The sequence below is a fragment of the Pantherophis guttatus genome, chromosome 5 (assembly GCF_059756535.1).
Source record: "Pantherophis guttatus breed Tessera chromosome 5, ASM5975653v1, whole genome shotgun sequence".
Taxonomy (NCBI): Eukaryota; Metazoa; Chordata; class Lepidosauria; order Squamata; family Colubridae; genus Pantherophis; species Pantherophis guttatus.
Window position 1 is genome coordinate 32,110,561 of NC_142067.1, and position 20,545 is coordinate 32,131,105.

At 37.7% G+C, this 20,545-nt stretch overlaps 1 protein-coding gene across 2 annotated transcripts in view; it reads left to right on the top strand.

Moving 5' to 3' along the window:
- Positions 1 to 20,545, top strand: part of NME7 (NME/NM23 family member 7) — a 105,593-nt gene that overhangs the window by 484 nt on the left and 84,564 nt on the right. For both annotated transcript variants that reach the window (XM_034412042.3, XM_087894834.1), the window contains exon 2: positions 18,628 to 18,735. In XM_034412042.3, coding sequence (XP_034267933.1) covers positions 18,628 to 18,735 — 108 coding nt within the window. The remainder of the gene's footprint in view (positions 1 to 18,627; positions 18,736 to 20,545) is intronic.

Here is a 20,545-nt window from a genome sequence, read left to right on the forward strand (position 1 = left end):
AGACTCCCGTGATGCCGGAGCATAAAAAGTCGTTTAGGGGTGGGAGGCAACGACCCCTGCGAAGCATCCCCATGAAAAGAAACGTGGGCCCTTGATAACATCTCCTCTTCTACCAATAAAGAAGAATATTGTGTAGCTCAGGGTTGAAATGAAGGGTCCTTGGTGCTCTCGGAGCTTGCTGGTTTTCTTGCAGACGTTTCATTACCCAAACTAGGTAACATCATCAGTGTTAATATGTCCTGTGTAGCTCAATGACAGAATAGAATAGAATAGAAATTAGAGTAGAGTAGAGTAGAGTAGAGTAGAGTAGAGTAGAGTAGAGTAGAGTAGAATGTAGAGTAGAGTAGAAATTAGAGTAGAGTAGAATAGAATAGAAATTAGAGTAGAGTAGAATAGAATAGAAATTAGAGTAGAGTAGAGTAGAGTAGAGTAGAATGTAGAGTAGAGTAGAAATTAGAGTAGAGTAGAATAGAATAGAAATTAGAGTGGAGTAGAATAGAATAGAATAGAATAGAATAGAATAGAATAGAATAGAATAGAATAGAATAGAATATAGAAGAATAGAAATTAGAGTAGAGTAGAATAGAATAGAATAGAAATTAGAGTAGAGTAGAGTAGAATAGAATAGAATAGAATAGAAATTAGGGTAGAATAGAATAGAATAGAAATTAGGGTAGAATAGAATAGAATAGAAATTAGAGTAGGGTAGAGTAGAATAGAAAGTAGAGTAGGGTAGAATAGAATAGAAATTAGGGTAGAATAGAATAGAAATTAGAGTAGAGTAGAGTAGAATAGAATAGAATAGAAATTAGGGTAGAATAGAATAGAATAGAAATTAGAGTAGGGTAGAGTAGAATAGAATAGAAATTAGGGTAGAATAGAATAGAATAGAAATTAGAGTAGAATAGAGTAGAATAGAAAGTAGAGTAGAGTAGAATAGAATGTAGAGTAGAGTAGAGTAGAGTAGAAATTAGAGTAGAGTAGAATAGAATAGAATAGAAATTAGAGTAGAGTAGAATAGAGTAGAATAGAATAGAATAGAATAGAATAGAATAGAATAGAAAGTAGAGTAGAATAGAATAGAATAGAATAGAATAGAATAGAATAGAATAGAATAGAATAGAATAGATTCTTTATTGGCCAAGTGCGATTGGACACACAAGGAATTTGTCTTTGGTGTATATGCTCTCAGTGTACATAAGTTTATTAAGGTTTGTTAAGGTTTTGTTTATTAAGGTTTTGTTGATAGTACAGTGACCATGTTTTCTTGGAAAAAAATAAAGGGCAAATCTAAAATGGGGCAAATCTGAGATAAGGAGAAAAAAAATGTTATAACTTTGCTTTGCAAAGGAAAATTCAAAAGGAAAATAAATCCAAAGAACAACTTTCTGAAATATTGCAAAGAATGGTCTTTTGTAATAAAGAACGTATTGGGAAAAATGAACAATTATTTATGTAATGAGACTGCAGTTATAATCCATCTTCAAAGAAGCCATACATAGCATCTATAGTTTTACATATTTTTATTGTAACCTTGAGAGGTAGGCTGGGCTTAGAAAGTAGTAGGCTACAACCATTCAGTGTTATTTATAGTTAAATGATGTTTCAAGTTAACTCATTCTCTCTTAATTTGATATGTTTTCCATCCTTTTCACTATATCAACTCTTGCCAGCATGCCCAGTAATCAAGGAAGACCAGAGTTTCTTAGATAAATGTGTGAAAAAACTTGGGATGACTTGTTATAGTTACTAAACTGTTACAGATTATCTTCATGGTATCCTAATGAGCCAAGGTTTTATTTAGATTTAGAAAAATGATGCCTGCTAGCTTGAAGAAATATGAAGTTCCCTCCATGCAGGAAGGGGAAGGCAAGATGGAAAAAAAAGCAGTAAAGAATTAAGAATTCAGGCTGGTGTTGGCTGGAACTTATGCTCTGGTTTACACAGCATGTTAAGCCATTATGTGGTTTGTATAGTTTGGGCATAATGTGTTGGACAAACCCAATTTTGGAGTGATTTTATCTCAATAAATTCAGGTTGTATGGCCTGTTCCTGTACTTTGTAGATTTGCTGGACATTGTAGTATTTTATATGCAGCCATAGAAGCAAAGGCCTATAAAGCATGTCTCAGAAATTGCAGTTGTGAAGCGGAAATTATAGATGTAAAACCATACAACTGTAAAACCAGTGATTTATTTCTGAATACAGTAAGCAGAATTTGAATCTAGCTAATTAAGATTCTGTTTGACTGCAATTTTATGCATATTAATACATTTAGAACAATTATGTTGAATACAGTGGGATTTAAATTTGCTATGCATAAATAGGGCAACATACATTTTCCCCACTACTCCTGCTAATTATCTTTTACTTAATTTTTCTGAGCTGCTTTGTATGTATTTACTTAAGTTTCTATAGTTCTACTTTAATTGGTTCTATAATCCTTTGTGCCAAACTCCTTTTTTCTTGAATCCTTTCTTGGCCCAACAGTGATAACAATGTATTTTTATCTCTTTCACCTGTTTTACCTAAAATCTTTAAAACATTTTTCTTACTGCAGTAATAACTCTGGCTAAAATCCCCAACATTGCAACATTTGTAGAAAAAACAGTAGGGAAAAGTAGCCTTTCACTTTGTTTAAAAAGAAAAGATTTCAAAGAAGATGTGTGAGTCAGCCTAAAACCAAAAAAAACCCTTTATGTAGGTAAATATTATCGCTATAATGATACGACCTGCTGCAAGGTCTTGTTTCTTTGAAGAAATGCATTTGAACCTGAATTATAATTATATAATGGATAACGTATAAAACAAGCAGAAAAAGCAATATGAAAAAGACAAATATTTTATCTCATGCTAAATATGTCCTTTAAAGTTTTATAGAAATGCTGAATTCCTGAATTTTTTACGGAATTTGAATCTAGTCAGAAGCTGAGAAGAATACCTAAACACACAGTATTCTGCTTCTAATCCCATAATATCTATTCTTGCAGTTTTATGCCTAGTGCAGGGGTCTGCAATCTTAAACACTCAAAGAGCCATTTGGACCAGTTTCCCACAGAAAAGAAAACACCGGGAGCCACAAAACCATTCCTGTGCCTGACTATTTCTTGAGCGGCCAGAAAACTAGCATATGTAGTTGAAATAAATGTTCTGTTTTCTTCTGAAACTATTTTTTTCTTGGATTTATCCATGGTTAGCCTATCGGGGGTTGAAAAGCTCAGTAAACTCGCGTGACGGCAGGTGTTGCACATTGGCGGTTATGACACATTTTGAGTGACAGCCGCAGCAGGGGGTGAAAGAGCCACATGCTGCTCCAGAGCCGCAGGTTGCTGACCCCTGGCCTAGTGTAAACTGTAGTTGGGGATGGGATAGTTTACTATATGTATGCCAAAACCTAGGCATGTAATGCTATATTGTACTCTAATGTTACTGTACATACAAAATCGTCCTTTTTTGCTACATCGTGGAATCTTTTCCTCCATTAGAGATGAAGTTAGCCTCCTTACTCCTGAGTTTTTGAATCATATTTAATGATTTTAGATGATTGTTTTATATAATACTGTTTTATTGGATTTCTATATGTATACCAGAGTCACTTTCCATAAGATGGACAGCCATATACATTTGATTGATCAATAAATAGTTGTAATCTGAATGCATCTGTAAAAATGTAGGAACCTAAGAATGCAAAGAGGGCAACAAAGGATTAGGAGATGAATGTATATTCCTAGCTTCTTAACAAACAATTCTTGGGTTCTTATGTTTGAACTGAATATACAAGCATAGCTTTGTGCATTGTTTCCAATTCCCGTACTACCAGTAATCATAAGAGGTTCTATGTTTTCTTCTGTGTAGTGATTTTCCTGCCCAGGTTATATGCATTATTGTTGCCTGTATATGTGTGTGTTTCTGAGCTGTGATGAGAGCAGATTCTTGTGTATTTGCTTCATGTATTTGTATTTGACTTACAGAGAAGAGAAGACATGTATTTTCTCTGTGTAAGTTTGTTTGTTTGTTTGTTTGTTTATTTATTTATTTATTGGTTCGATTTATATGCCGCCCTTCTCCGGAAACTCAGGGCGGCTTACAATGCGTTGAGCAATAGCCTTCATACTTTTGTATATACCTGCTTAGTAGGGCTTTCGGCCCCCCCTAAGCGGTATTCTTTTTTATACAAAGTCAGCTTATTGCCCCACAATCCGGGTCCTCATTTTACCTACCTCGGAAGGATGGAAGGCTGAGTCAACCTTGAGCCTGGTGAGATTTGAACTTGCAGTAATTGCAGGCAGCTGGTGCTACTTAATAGCACTTTAGTCTGCTGAGCCACCAAGGCTCTTTTTAAGAGTTAGTCCCATGACAGTTGCTTTCAGTTAAGAAAACTGGTTTCCAAGGGTTGCATTCTTTAAATTGATTTAAAGGAACATGCTTAGGTTACAGCATCTTAAAAACTGGGTATGTCACAGATGTCAAACTCGATCGCATGTATTGTGACATATCACAACACTTTTTGCCTTTGTGGAGCCGGGGTGGGCATGGCCTAGGCATAACATTTCCAGCCCGCGGGCCACCTGTTTGTCAGGCCTGCTTGTAGTTCTTCAACTTTCAGTATATGCAGGTCCTCTTTGTTTCTTCTGATTCTTTTTTTAACCTCCTCTTGATGCAAAGGAGAAGTTGCTACCTATTTATCTGATCCAAATATATACAGATATTCTGACAATATTTTGCAAACTTCCATTCCTCATTTCAGCAAATTGCAGTATATTTCTGCTCTCCCTTGGTGCAACTGTACATTTTTACCTCTTGTATACATAGGGTAGCACAGGGTTGCTGCATCATGGCACAGGTTTTAGAGTAGGGGTGTCAGTAATATTTCATGCTGCTACTTGGCTGCCTTGCCATTAGGATGTATTGAGGGATTTCCCTCCCTCCCTCCCTCCCTCCCTCCCTCCCTCCTTCCTGTTGGAAGGAATAAAAGCTAAGGAAACCATGTAGCATGGAATTCTTTGCAATCCTTTAAACCACAAAACCTGGGTGGGTGTGGCCAACTTGATGTCATTCATTTCCACCAGTTACATGATCCCCTAGCCATGCCTACCCAGCCGGTCATTAGGGCAGAGAACCAGTTGCTAAAAAGCACCGGGAACCACAAAACTCTTTTGACATCTCTCTCTCTCTCTCTCTCTCTCTCTCTCTCTCTCTCTCTCTCTCTCTCTCTCTCTCTCTCTCTCTCCCTCCCTCCCTCCCTCCCTCCCTCCCTCCCTCTGTATCTCTCTGTCTCTGCCCCGGCTGCTTCTCCATCCCCCACCGTCCCCCTTACCTTCTGAGGCTAGGCGAGGAGTGACTGGGAGGGGAGGGCAAGGGGTGGAGCCAGCCAGTGGTGGGATCACCCGACAGGGAGCCACAGCAGAGGGCCCAAAGAGCCGCATGTGGCTCCAGAGCCGCAGGTTGCTGACACCCAGTCTAGGAGGATTAGTTTAAAATTAGGTAAGAAAGCTTGCAGTTGTCTTTTTCTGGCAGTGTCTGAGAATAGGGATGGGGAGAATAAATTATATAACAGAAGTATATAATTTATTTATTTATATTCTGCCTTTTTGTTTTTTTTAAAAAAATAACTCAAGGCAATGAACATATTCAGCACATCTTCCTCCTATTTTCCCCATAATAACAACCCTGTGAGGTAAGTTGGCTGAGAGAGAGTGACTGGCCCAAGGTCACCCAGCTGACTTTCATGGCTGAGGCAGGACTAGAGCTCACGATCTCCTGGTTTTTAGGCTGGTGCCTTAACCACTACTAGACCAAGCTGGCTTTAATAGTGCTAAAATGTCATTTATACAACAGGCAAATGATGCTTTGCTTTTATCTGCCCCAAGTCAGTAGTCACAGATGATGAAATTGGAGTCCAACAACATTTGGGGGCAAGGGGGTTGCACTGATTCTGCCTGAATGTGGGTAGGCCTCACTGAATTATTGATTCTACACTGGTCTGTATATAAAATCTAGGAACAGGAGCTCCCCCTTTTTTTGTGTACATGCAATGACTCAACACCAACTCTAATCTGTTTCTGAGTTCCACAGAGACTTTCCAGGGCTCCCTACACTGAGACATTTGACTGCTGCTACTGTAAAAATAAAGCTTCCAACCTTGTCTATAGCAGGTTGCATTGCCCTGGAGGCCCATATGGAACAGCTATTTGGTTATCTAGGCTTTGACTGCCAACTCTTTGCAAGATTAATGGAATGGTAGTGCAGTGGGAATGGGAAGGGCTATCCCTTGAGGCAGGAGAAATTGGACTCCTAGGAATTCTCAGTTAGGATCTGTGGGAGTGGGTATGTAGGTCTTTTGGATGGGAAGTGCTGTTCATTAGAGGAATGTCACTAGGTGGCAAGGTTGCTCCTCCTTCCACTGCTTTGCCAGGGAACATAGTCTGCATAGTTACTTGTTGAGAGAAAGAGAGGGAGGGAGGGAGGGAGAGAGAGAGAGAGAGAGTGGGAGGAAGGGAGAGACTTATTCGTTGCCAGTTTAATCAAACTCTCCTTGTGCCACTTGAGCATGCCTCCCTCTCTGTTCTTTATGTGGCAGGCTCCTGAGCTAGCCTTCTACAGATCACTACCAGACAGTGTTCATTTTCTGCCTGAATGAGCAAAGATAATGGCGGCCTTGTCAGAGTGCAGTGTGCCAGTCCATCAGTTTTATTCACACAGATTCATTATATTTGTGGGTCAAACCCTTCAGCATTTGAAATCACCTGTTATAAAGTAGTGCTTGCTGACTACTTTAAAGCTAGTCTCTTATTTCATTTTGGGTTTTGTGACCTTTGTTTAAACTCAAATAATATGAAAGTGGTAATGAACATTCTTCCAATTTTCTTTTTTTTTTTGAGAGAGAGGGGTATTTTTAAGTACAGTTTTTAAATTATAAACTTCTTTACATCTCTAATTAAATTTCCATGATGTAAACAGCCTTGGCAGTGGTCCATAATTCCCCAAATACAGAGTTATGTTTAACAAAAAAATTTTATAAAAAGAAGAGTAAGAGTAATTAATAAAAGGGTATCATCAATGAAAAAAGCAATTGATAATGTTGGTATTCTCTGCAGTTAAAAATAGATTGGATTCTCCTTCAGCATTTTCAGAGCAAGTTTGTGGAAAAACTTACAGTAGAAACATTCAACTAAATAATATTTATTTTTTAAAAAAATATTTTTCCTTTATCACTCAATACTCTAAATAAGCTGGTAGGTCTGAAAATATATGGACACATCTAAAAATTATGGGCTCAAATTTTAGGCTGAAATGCTTTTCATGGCATACCAGTTAGCCCACTGAATGAAGTGGGATTGGTTTCCAAGTAAAGAGGTAAGCAGACTATAAATACAGTAATGACATTCGCTAATTGCATTAGGATTAAATATAAAATCAGTTCTTTTTGGAACACTAGGTGGAGCTATTTACTTGCCAAAGATATCTCTCTACTGGTTTCTGCACTCTTTAAAGTGCATAAATTGCCAGCATTTAATTAGGGTTTATTTTGACAAGAATATTAACTTGAATCATTTGTAAATAGCTCTTACTCTAGAGATTTTGAAACTGTTGTAAAAAAATAATTATGTTGAAACATAGAGCAGCCGACCTGCTATGAAAATGTAATTCCAGTGATTTAACAGATTTTTCACTAAGTGTGCTATACTATTATTGTTATAATGTAGCATCATGTATAATAATACAATTATTATTATTGAACTTTCAACTGTATTTAATCAGTATTTTAAGCCAAGTTGGATGCACTACCCTCTGTAATCCTTGGGCCATACTGTATGAAGACTTTATTTTACTGTATTATGTTTATGCTTATTTTTTGTATTAATCTTTCGGAATCTGACCATCAGCCATTCTCACAACATGCCCCAGCCTGTATGAAGAATTAGTGCAGGGAAGGCGCCTCAGAGGGAGATCACAGCTGCGATATAAGGATATCTGCAAGAGGGACCTAAAGGCCCTGGGAATGGACATTAACAACTGGGAAATCTTGACCTCCGATCGTTCAGCTTGGAGGCTAAAGACGCAGCATGGCCTTCTCCAATTCGAAGAGACATTTGTTCGGCAGACTGAGGCAAAGAGACAGTCCTAGAACCAGTGAAATCTGGGGGCTGGGCAGGGGACAGAATGTATCTGCCCTCAGTGTGGAAGGGATTGCCACTCTCGAATTGGCCTTTTTAGTCACACTAGATGCTGTTTTAGGACCTCTTTCCAGAGCACAATACCATAGTCTCTTGAGACTGAAGGATGCCAATGATGACAATGTTAATCACCTATTAACACCTATGTTAATAAGCATAGGTTTATGTATTTTTACTATAGTGTTCTCTGTCCAAAAGGCCATATTCATTTTTTACTTGCTTTGATAACATGTATTTTGCCTACCCAGGTAGTCCTCGATTTATGGCTACAATTGAGCCCAAAATTTCTGTTTGCTCAGTGAGCCAGTTGCTAAGTAAATTTTGCCCCATTTACAAGCTTTCTTGCCACAGTTATTAAGTGAACCACTGCAGTTGTTAAGATAGTCACATGGTTTTTAAGTGCATCTGGCTTCTTCATTGCATCTACAAGCATTCGCATTGCTTGTAGAAGGTCGCAAAAGGTGATAACTTGAGCCCAAGACTCCGCAGCCCTCATAAATATATGAGTCAGTTGCCAAGCATCTGAATTTTGATCACATGACCCTGGGGATGCTGCAATGGTTGTAACTCTGAAAAATGGTCATAAGTCGCTTTTTTCAGTGCTGTTGTAATTTCGAATGGTCACTAAATGAACTGTTGTAAGTCAAGATCTACCTGTAGATGTTTATAAGTTCAGTCTCAGACATCTACAGTTAAAAGAATTAGGTAAGCTAAGGATGAGTAAGACTGCTGTGACTGACAAATTTGCAAACCATCGTAGGCTACAATTGAAAAACAAAGTGTGGTGCCTGTGAACATCAATATATTCAACATCATTCCTCTTGGTGTCTGCTAGGCTTCCTGTAGAACCCGATTTTAATTTTATGTATTTTTTGTGCTTTTTTTTATAGTTCATACTTTCTTCTAAGAATTCTCCTTTGCTTTATATAGGCTTTTACAGCAATTCTTAGGAGAAAGAAATGGGAGGGCTGCAGCCCAGGGCTTTGTTTGGAAATAAACTCCTCTTCCAGAAAAAAGGGGAAAGATAAACTGTGATGGAAGAGACATGGCAAAAAGACAAGGTAGGAACTAGAGGAGATGGCAGAAAATAATCTCATCAGTTTGCTTTTTAGAAAGTATTTTTTTGAAAGTCCATGTCTGCAATGTAGCCATTTTGTTAAATCATTTTCAATTGAGACCATTATATACTCATAAAATTTCAGTTTTGTCCTTTGACACTAAAAGATTGCCAATACCTGCAATCAGTGGTGGGATTCAGCCAGTTCGCACCTATTCGGGAGAACCGGTTGTTAACTTTCTAAGCAGTTCGGAGAACCTGTTGTTGGAAGAAATTTTATTTTGTTTTTTCCACCTTACAGGGCTAATCCTGTAAGGAAGGCAGGAAGGAAACATTCTGGTGGTGTTTCTAGCCTAATCTTTATTGCCCTGCTTATAGAAACTGCCTCTCTGGTTAACTCTTATTACATTGTAACAGTAAGGTGTTACAAACACTCACCCATCGACGTGAGTGACATTGAGTTGGCCAGACCCACACGGTCACATGACCACTGAGCCACGCCTACCCAGCTGGTCATTAGGGCAGAGAACCGGTTGTTAAATTATTTGAATCCCACCACTGCCTGCAATTCAAGATTGTTTGCTATGGTTTCACTGTGTCTCTGCCACTGGATTTTAAACAGAACAAATTGGAGAACTGGATCTTCTGTTTACACTAATATTCTGTTTAGGCAGCCACCTTACACATGCAGTTCTAAAGATGTGTTCTAAACATGTGCTTTAGTGTTCTATAATCCTTTGGTCACAATAATTAAAATGTTCATAGGTAGCATTATACATAGCACATTATATATCAATGTGCTATTGAAAAGAAATAGACATTCCTTCATCCTTTGACCATCTGAATTGGATTGTGATTCAGCTTAAGCTTTAGTAGAAAGGTAATAACGCTATACAATGGGATTATTTGCATCACTAATTTGATTAGTCGATCTGAATTAAAAAGATTTACAATGCTAATCTTTACAAGTCTATTCAATGTAAACCCCATTTAGTTCATTGGAATTTACTCCCGTCAAGGAATATACAACTAGAAGCCTAACTACACTATTGTAAGTGCACGTTGTACTTGGTTCCAGAACTAGCTTATGAATTCCAGTTGAAATCATCTTTGTTCTTGCCTGCCCTCCCCATTTTTCCTTTCCTTTTTTGTTACATAATTCTTTACTAAAGATATTAGATAAGTTAGAAAAACCAACACACCCCTGTTCCAATATTAACCTGATTATGTGTCTTTATGATAATAGTTTTACGGGCATGCCATCAAACATTGTGGTAAGTGAAATCTGGCGTTCAGCTGAATTGCCCAAGAGTTAATATTTTACGCAATCCAAGGTAAAAAGAAGCATTTAATTTTAATGACAGACTGATCAGGAGCCTGTTTGGTTAAACTGTAGTACACAATGAATGCTGGCTCAGAATGTTCCCAGTAGTGAATGAGAAGGGGATTGGCTGAACTCTTTTTCCTTCTTTGTAGCAAGGCAATAAATTTTTAATAGGCCATGATATTCTCAGAATGTTCAAGGTAAGTGCAAAATGTGTGCTCTTTGGAACCGCCTTTCAAATTCTTCGGCACTGACACACGCTGGTATCAGCTGGCTGAAGGTCACTTTTCACCCTTATTGCAGTTCCAGGAGAACCCAACTGTAGTACTTTTCTTACGTTTAGAAAAGTATTAGATGTAGAAAATGATTGTGGCATAGTTGGCTGAGTGTCAATTGGGAACTCGGACACTGAGTTCAAGGCTCATTTGTGCATTTTATATATGCTACATTGACTTCATTCAGATCTTAACTTGCAGGCCTTTTTTGTTCATAAGGGCTTTTAATTAATTACACTGGGCTTGATTTTTATCCATCATTAGATATTTTTTTCCTCATTTTTGTACTGTTTCTGTTTTTCTCCAACTTGATTTTTCTTTAACCATTCCTGAAAATATGGAAACTATACAATACTTGGAACGGAAGGGGATGAAATATAAATAGTAAAATCAATGCTGTAGTCCTCAATTTACGATGGATGATAAGTGGGACCAGAATTTCCATTGCTAAGCAAGGTTGTTGATAGGTGAGTCTCATGCCTGATTTTATAATCTTTTTTTTGCCATAGTTGTTGGTTTATTTATTTATTTAAATTAATTTGCTGCCCAATTTTATTTATTTATTTATTAAATTTTTATACCGCCCCCTCTCCCGAAGGACTCGGGGCGGTGAACAGCCAAGATTAAAAAACATATAATATAAACATTAAAATACATTAAAAAAAAATTAAATCCAAAATGGCTTCCCAATTTAAAACGCCTTACCCTATAATTAAACAAATTTAAAATTTCCACTTTTAAAAGGGGGAAGGTTTAGGCCAGGCCGGCTTGATGAAATAGAAGAGTCTTAAGCACGCGGCGGAAGGTGCGCAGATCTGGGATCCTCCGTATCTCCGGGGGGGCTCGTTCCAGATCATAGGTGCCCCCACAGAGAAGGCTCTCCCCCAGGGGCCGACAGCCGACATTGTTTGGCCAACGGCACCTGGAGGAGCCCCTCTCTATGGGAGCGTACTGGCCGGTGGGAGGCTATTGGTGGTAGCAGGCGGTCCCGTAAATAACCAGGTCCTAAGCCATGGAGCGCTTTAAAGGTGATAACCAGAACCTTGAAGCGCACCCGGAAGACCACCGGGAGCCAGTGCAGCTCGCGCAGGAGAGGTGTTACATGGGAACTCCACGTCGCTCCCATAACCACCCGCGCGACCGCACTCTGCGCCAGTTGGAGCCCCCGAGTGCACCTCAAGGGGATCCCCATGTAGAGAGTGTTGCAATAGTCCAGCCGAGAGGTAACGAGGGCATGAGTGACTGTGTGTAGGGAGTCCCGATCCCAAAACCATGATGATCTCACCCAACGGCTTTACATAAATGTTGAACAAAAGGGGCGAGAGGACCGATCCCTGCGGAACCCCACATATAAGGGGCGTCGGGGTCGACCTCTGCCCCCCTGTCAACACAGACTGCAACCGGTCAGAGAGAAAGGAGGAGAACCACCTTAGTACGGTGCCTCCCACCCCCAACTCTTCCAACCAGTGCAGCATGATACCATGGTCGATGGTATCAATTCATTTTGAAGCAAATCTGGGTGGCTCACAACCTAAAAAACATTAAAATCAACAGAGATAAATATTCCTAACACAATAAAATGAAAGTAATTATCAAATAAAATCATAGTTTTAAGATGGGGAAGGAGGGAACTGGATGGGTGGGAGATGGATTGGTTCTTAATTAATCAACCATCTCCAGTGTGATACTTTCCTGTTGGGGGCCCAAGCCATCTGGCAGAGTTAGATCTTAAGGCTATTGGGGAAGTTCAGAAGGTGGGAGGTGATCTCATCTCAGGGGGTAAGGAACAGGTACTCCTTGACTTAAACAGTTCAGTTAGTGACTGTTCAAAGTTACGTCGGCACTGAAAAAAGTGACTTATGACCATTTTTCACAATTATGATTGTTTGTTGCATCCCCATGGTCATGTGAACAAAATTCAAATGCTTGGCAACCGGTTCATATTTATGACGGTTGCATTGTTCCAGGGTCATGGGATCAATTTTTGCTCTTTCTGACAAGCAAAGACAATAGGGAAGCCAGATTCACTTAATGTTGGGCTTCCTTGTGATTGTAAGTCAAGGGCTAGCCGTATTCCAAAAGGCAGCCACAGCAGAGAGAGCGCTTCTTCTGGGTCCCGCAGCTGAAATTCCTTGACTGGCAGGATCTGCAATATGCCTCTCTGATATCACAGGTGGGGTAGATCAGTATCATCCGGTTGAGATGGTTCCTCAACTAACCTGGATCCTTGCCTTGTAGGGTTTAAAGCAGGGGTAAAATCCAGCAGGTTCTAATAGGTTCTGGAGAACCAGTAGTGGAAAATTTGAGTAGTTCAGAGAACTGGCAAATAACACTTCTGGCTGGCCCCAGAGTGGGGTGGAAATGGAGATTTTGCTACAGTATCCTTCCCCTGCCACGCCCACCAAGCCACGCCCACAGAACCGGTAGGGAAAATTTTTGGATTTCACCCCTAGTTTAAAGGTAATAACCAACACCTTGAATTGCGGCTGGAAGCAAATCAGCAACATGTGCAGCTGGCGGAGCAGTGTAACATGGGCCACTCTGGCAGTCCTAAGAACTGCCTGCACTGCCACACTCTATACCAGCTGTAGCTTCTGAATGCTCTTCAAGGGTAATCCCACGTAGAGTGCATTGCAGTAGACCAAACATGGGTTGACTAGGGCTTGAATGACTGAGCACAGGGTTGTTAAGTGAATAACTAACTTGTTAAATGAATCATGTGGTCATTAAGCAAATCCGGATTCTCCCATTGACTTTGTTTGCCAGAAGCTGTCTGGAAAGATTGCAAATGGTGATCATGTGACAATGGAACACTGCAACCATAGGAAATACATACTAATTGCCAAGTGCCCAAATTTTGATGAAGTGACTGTGGAGATGCTGCAACAGTCATAAGTGCAAGGACTGGTTGTAATTCAATTTTTTCAGTTCCTTTGTAAATTTGACTGGTCACTAAGTGAATAGTTTAAGTCAGTGTTTCTCAACCTTGGCCGCTGGATGATGTGCGGACTTCAACTCTCAGAATTCAATGGAAGTTGAAGTCCACACATCGTCCAGCGGCCAAGGTTGAGAAACACTGGTTTAAATAAAGAACTATTTGTAATTAATTAAAGTGAGTGTAGCACAGAGCCTTTAACGTAACAGCTTCCAGTTTGTTTTTAATTGGAGTTCAAGGATATGTATTCAGTTTATCAGGCTTTGTGGCATAGTTGCCTTGATATGGGAATTTAAAAAAAATATTCTGATAGTAAATTGCTTTGAATGCAATTTTATTGTGAAAAAATGGAGGTAAATGAAGTAATGTATTGTTAAGTACATTAGGCCCTTACAAATGAATGATTTGATTTCAAGGAAGTTCATGCTTTCAAATTGAATCAAGTTTCTTCAGATTGCTTCAGACGGAATTATAGTTGATAGACTTCCTGACTTTGCAAAGTCTTCAACATTTTTCTTTGATATAGTGCGCTTGCTATTCAACTATGAAGCCTATATTACAAATTATTTTTCATAGAATTTTCTTTTACACAATTGTGATAACATACCAGGTTTTTTTTAATTGTTCCCCAATTTAAAAATCTCTCTCTCCCTCCCCTCCCTCCCTCCCCACTCCTGCCTTTGAATCACAAATTCAAATTAAATGATTGAAAATATTTTTTCTTATTGGAATGTGGTTGATTGATTTATCCTGTATTACATCCTTTTAATCGTGAATTGAAATATACCGAAAGAATAAGAGTTAAAATATTATTGTCATTCTAAATGTAAGAAATATTCAACCAGAAGGAAAGCTTTTCTCTGGCAATGGTAATACATTGCAAGAAACTCTGCTTAGCTCCACAAGTCTCTCCCCCCCTCTCCAATTCTGCCTATTAAGAACTTTAGATCTAAAGATATTTATATATTCCAAGAAAGTTACTCTTTAATAATTAGAATTAATTAAGATTAAGCACTGTCAATGTAAATATTGTTTACATAGTGTTTGTGTTCTATAAATGTTTTTTTTTTAATTAGTATATTAAATATTGTGTTCTAGGACTTTATAACTAACTCATTGTGTACAACTTAATCTAAATAATATTATTTTGATAATCACCACACATTTAATATTTAAAGATACAATTTAGGGATGCAGTTTTAAACATAACTGAGTGATTCCCATTTAATAACATGGGACTGTTGTTATGCATAGAATTTCATGTCTGCTATTGAAACATCATGGTATTTTTTTTTAAAAAAAATCTAATTAGTTCTATTTTTTACAAATTCTCATTTGGCACATAATTTTATGATTGTGTCTAAATAATTGACTGAATGGCAAGGAATGAGCGATTTTGAGGCGTCTGAGAAGGAAAAGGTAAAAGTTATATTGTTCTAATTGTATTTATGTGTGTATTTTACAACTACCTGATTTAAAAATATTTATCTTATTGTTCACAGTTCAAAGCTACTGTACGTAAACGGCAATGGAAACAGACAAAATATCAACAATATAACAATGGGCTTTTTAAAAAAGGCATAACGGCAGGAAATAACACCAGTCGACATTTTAAAAAAGTAGGAAAATTAAACTTGACTGATGTCCCTTGATAGAATATTCTAGAAGTTTAGTGCAGTAACTGGGAAAAAACTTGTCACCTCATTTGGTGAACCTGTAGTTAACTTTGCAGGTTAAAAATTGAACAGAAAGTATGACAAGGAGTAGTCCATAATGTATAGTAGGTTCTGTACGTTTAGTTCTTTTTAGGCTTGTGCAACTTAAACTCTATTTGTCTACCAGCAGTAAAAATTTCCCAGCATTTATCAAAGGAAGATAACCATCATATACCACCATCATCATTTAACAGAACAGCCTGTAGGCAACTAGTAGATAGATGATGCTGGTTAAATGGTTGTTTGTAGGGAGAAAGAATAGATGGATTCTATTCATAAGTCTTCATGTGAATTGGAACCATACTTTTAAACGAGCTTATTTTATTCTCTTCGCAATCTCTTTTTTCTTTACTAACTGAATTATAGAAACGGAAGTTTCTAATCTTAGAGGGCACATTTGTAATATTGTCAGTGTTAGCTTCTCCATTTATGAATTGGCAGCCAGTGAGGGTCACGACAAGTTATAAATTCTGGACCAGAATGGTACTTGTGCTTTTGTTGCTCGCTTTGCCCTCCTCTATAGGACGTTCACATCCACTTACCATAGCCTTTTTTTCTGGAAAGGTATTCAGGCTATCAAAGAGATCAGTGGTCTGCTGCTGCTGGTTATTTTTCTTTGAAAATCTTGTAAAGATGTTGGAGTTTGATACCTTGCTTTGCAGCAAGCTAACTTATTATTTTACTGTAAATTATCAGACGAGAGATAGAGCCTAGCATCATTATGGAAGATATCTACATTGATATCTGAGTAATAATGGCAATAAATAATAACAGCAGCAATAATAATATCAACAGTAACCATAATAGCTGTGATAATAACAACAATTTCAATTTATACCTTGCCTTTACCTTAAAAGTTTTAAAGTGTGCCTTGGTCTTTGTCATAGGTTGCTTTGCTCTTCACGTAGAATATGGTAGTGCTGAGAAGGCAGTGTTCTCCTTCCCCTCATGGATTTTCATGTTGTTGTTTTTTCCAACAACTTGAAAAGATGCTTCTGTGTACCATTTTAGCATCATATTCTTTATCTTATTTGAAATTAATTTTATTGCTATCATTACATAGAGCAAGTAGATTGCAATCTTACTTTTGAATGTCCCTCACTTAAAAAAAAGGGGGGGGGACACACGGTGGCTCAGTGGCTAAGCTGAGCTTGTTGATCGAAAGGTCGGCAGTTCAGCGGTTCCGCATAATGGGGTGAGCTCCTGTTACTTGTCCCAGCTTCTGCCAACCTAGCAGTTCGAAAGCACGTAAAAAATGCAAATAGAAAAATAGGGACCACCTTTGGTGGGAAGGTAAGGGCATTCCATGTGCCTTTGGCGTTTAGTCATGCTGGCCACATGACCACAGAAACATCTTCGGACAGCGCTGGCTCTTTGGCTTTGAAATGGAGATGAGCACCGCCCCCTAGACTCGGGAACAACTAGCACATATGTGCAAGGGGAACCTTGACCTTTACCTTACACTTTTTAAACCAGCTTCACTGCCATCTGCAAAATACAGGACTACATCCATAATTCCATCTTCTCTAGGCATTTGAAAGAGGTTTTCCTTTCCTAGTTTTTTTTTTATTTATTAATTACATTTTTATGCTGTCCATCTCCCCTACAAGGTGACTGTGGGGGAATATCTAATATTGTTTGTTAACATGGAAAGAGGAAGACATGTTTCTGAGCTGTGTTATTGTCCTGCAGATCTTTCATTACTGAGGCATTCTCGGTTGGGATAGATCTTCTTTGAAGTTCCTTGTTTAGAGCTTTGTTTGGTGTATTTGCTGTTTTTCTTAGTACTGGGAGAATATGCTTGGGCCAGTGGTCCCCAAGCCTCAGTCCGTGCACCAGCATTGGACTGCAGCATACCAGAAACCAGGCGGCACAAACAAGCGAAGCCCCATTCTTGGGGTGCAGGCAGCACACAAAACATGCCGTCTCCAGTCTGCGGAAAACCCCTCTCCACAGAATCAGTCTCTGGTGCCCAAAAGGTTAGGAGCTGCTCCTCTGGGCTGATTGTTATCTTCCTTACTTTTGGTTATGTATTTAAATGGTTTGAGGAAAGGGTTTATCTCTCATGCTCATCCCTGCGTCGCCTATGTTTTATTCTGGAGGAAGGCATATGTTGGAATTGACAAAATATATACAGTACAGTTTTAGCTTGGTTCTCATGTTCTTGAAAAAAATATTTTGCAGAATGCAAATAGCTCTACATCTAGAAATATACCGAAATTGATAAAAGAGGAAGATATTCAACTTCCCTAGGATTCCCAACCCCCACACTCTTCCTCAGTTATACATTCTCTCTGAATCCATTCATTTCTGTCTTTAGTGGTAAATAGATGTAAAATCTTTCATTCAATCTCTGTTGGTAATGACTTATTGCCTTTTTATAGCAGTGGCAAAAGTATACAAGCTGCTTCTTGGACAGAAAAGCTCTCTTAGCAACTGCTGTGTCTTCAGTGAGCCACAAATAATACATACTGTGTGTTCTTTTGAGCTTTAGAAAATGACTGGCTGACAATTGTCTCTTTGTATGTCATCAGCTGCTTTTGAATACGGAACTTTTAAATGCACAATATTTGATTAATCCCTGAATTTTAAATTGTCTGGAGAAGCTGAGAGTATGAAGTTCTCTAATATATATATGGGATTCTCTCCCCACCATCTATCTCTCCCTCTCTCTCTCTCTCTCTCTCTCTCTCTCTCTCTCTCTCTCTCTCTCTGCATATGCATATGTACGGTTTGTTTGTTTGAAAATCTGTGGAAATGCTTACTACAGTTTTCTAGAACTCTCAGAAAAGTCTGAAAAGATAATTGTATACAGTATACAATTAATAAAACATGTATTTTATGGGCAGCTGCCTTGATTTTATACTATGATGTCCAAATAGGATTAGTATGTACTGTTGTACATGAATAGTAATAGTTGTCAATGAAGATAGTGAAATGATCCATACGTTTGGAGAAACACTTAAAAAAGTAATTCTCCTTATTTTAAATTTCAACTTTTGTGCCAGGTTGACAAATCTTGATGTCTTTTACCGCAAATAACTAAGCAGTATTGTTATATCAGGTGCTAGGGGAAGATATACTGAACAGATTGTCTATTCTCGAATTGTTACAAAATCCATACCTTTGACTTTTGTTTTCTAGAACCAAGAGGAAAGATTTGCTTTTGTTGCAGAATGGTATGATCCAAATGCTTCACTTTTTCGGCGCTATGAGCTTCTGTATTATCCTACAGATGGATCAGTGGAAATGGTAAGATTATTTTCTATAAAAGTATTTTATAAATTGTTTGCTTGAAAGCAACAATAAACTAATTTTAATAATATGGATTTCATATTACTCACACCAGAAACCGAATAATTGCTTTCCTTGCCTAAGAACTGCACAATGTAGAAGAAGAATATGGCATTATTTCCCTTTTCCAAAAACCTACATATAATTTCAATATATTTTCATACAAAGAAAAAATGTTACTGAGAAAAACTGAGTGTGAGTTTGTACTCCACTCAGTGGAATATTAATTGGGAAAAATATGAAGCTTCCCAACAAATTAAGGGCAGGTCTTGCTCAAGATAACTTGAGATAATCCACTTAGTCATTAGGTTTGTTTCTTCTATTTCTGACTTTTCCAGAGGCCTTTTCTGTGATCATGGAGATGAAATCCCACGACATATTTCCTTTCATAAGTTAAATCTTACCTGTTACACAGGATTAGTATGTAAAATCTGCTTATCCAATTTTTGGCTCTTTTTCTCCCTATGTTAAATATTAATGAGTTTGCTACTGATCAGAACTTGGATTATTGAATTGGTGTGTTTTGTATGTTTATTTGTGTACATACATGTGATCTGCATAGTTCTTATTAGCCTAAAGATATGCATAAGGTAAGTGGGATGGACAGTGTTGGTTTACTATCACAATCTATCATTTACATAAGCAGGGATTATTGAATAAACCATAATTGGCTAAGTTCTCAAAATATATTTAGCAATAAACTTTTTTTAAAAAATAGTTATTTTCTTGAAGAAAATAAAACAGAACCTGCAAATAACATTTTAAAAATTCAGATATATTTACCTAAATAATACAAGGTAGGAAGTAAAATTAATACAAGAAATAAAATAGAATAACGGGGAAAAGGGAATGAGTAAGAATAGATTAATAATATTTATCTACTTTTCTGCATTACAAAATACTATTTTTTCATGCCGAATATATTACACTTTTTAAACATGTAATCTAGATCACATGGAATCATCTTGACTGATCTTTCTTTATTACTGTACAGCTAATTCAAAGGCTGACGATTCACAAATTTAATTGCTCTAATCTATAAACCAGAGTTTACAACCATAGTGTCTGAACACACACAATCTAATAATCTAAACCCCAACAAACTACATTAGTATCATGTATGAATTTGTGCTTTTGTTGTTGTTGTTGGCAGTATGTCTGATATTTGGTTTTGTGCAATCTCTTCTTTGATGAATGAAATGTCATTCTAGTGAAACATTTGCAAGAAAACCATCAAACTCAGAGAGCACCAAGGACCCCTACAGTCCAACCCTGAGCTACAAATATTCTCTTCTATCAAACCTTTCTTTGCTATTAATAAAATTGCCAGATTCTTTTCAGACTTCATGGGTCTGAAAGAAAGATGCCACCGATTTATGAAATTAAGTTCGTTATTTTAATTTAAGACTTTTCTATCGGAAGGGGAAGCTTGTGCCTAAGGCTCTTTAATTCTAATACAATGGGCTTCATTTGGTTATACGCCGAAGAGATTGCAAGAAAAAGGGAAAGGAAGAAATCAACAAGCTGTATTTACACATTAGAATAATTCTGTTTACTGACTTATTATGCACCTGTGTTTTTGTGTAAACAGATGCATAAATAATCCAGGATGAACAGGTGAATTATATATACATGTTTGTTTAATATCACAGATTTTCAGAGGTGTAGCAATTGAAAATGGATTGAAATGTTTGCAATAATTATCAAAAGAAATGACAAATAATATTGAAGCATTCTATGGCATAGTGGCTTATAAGAATTTCCAGAA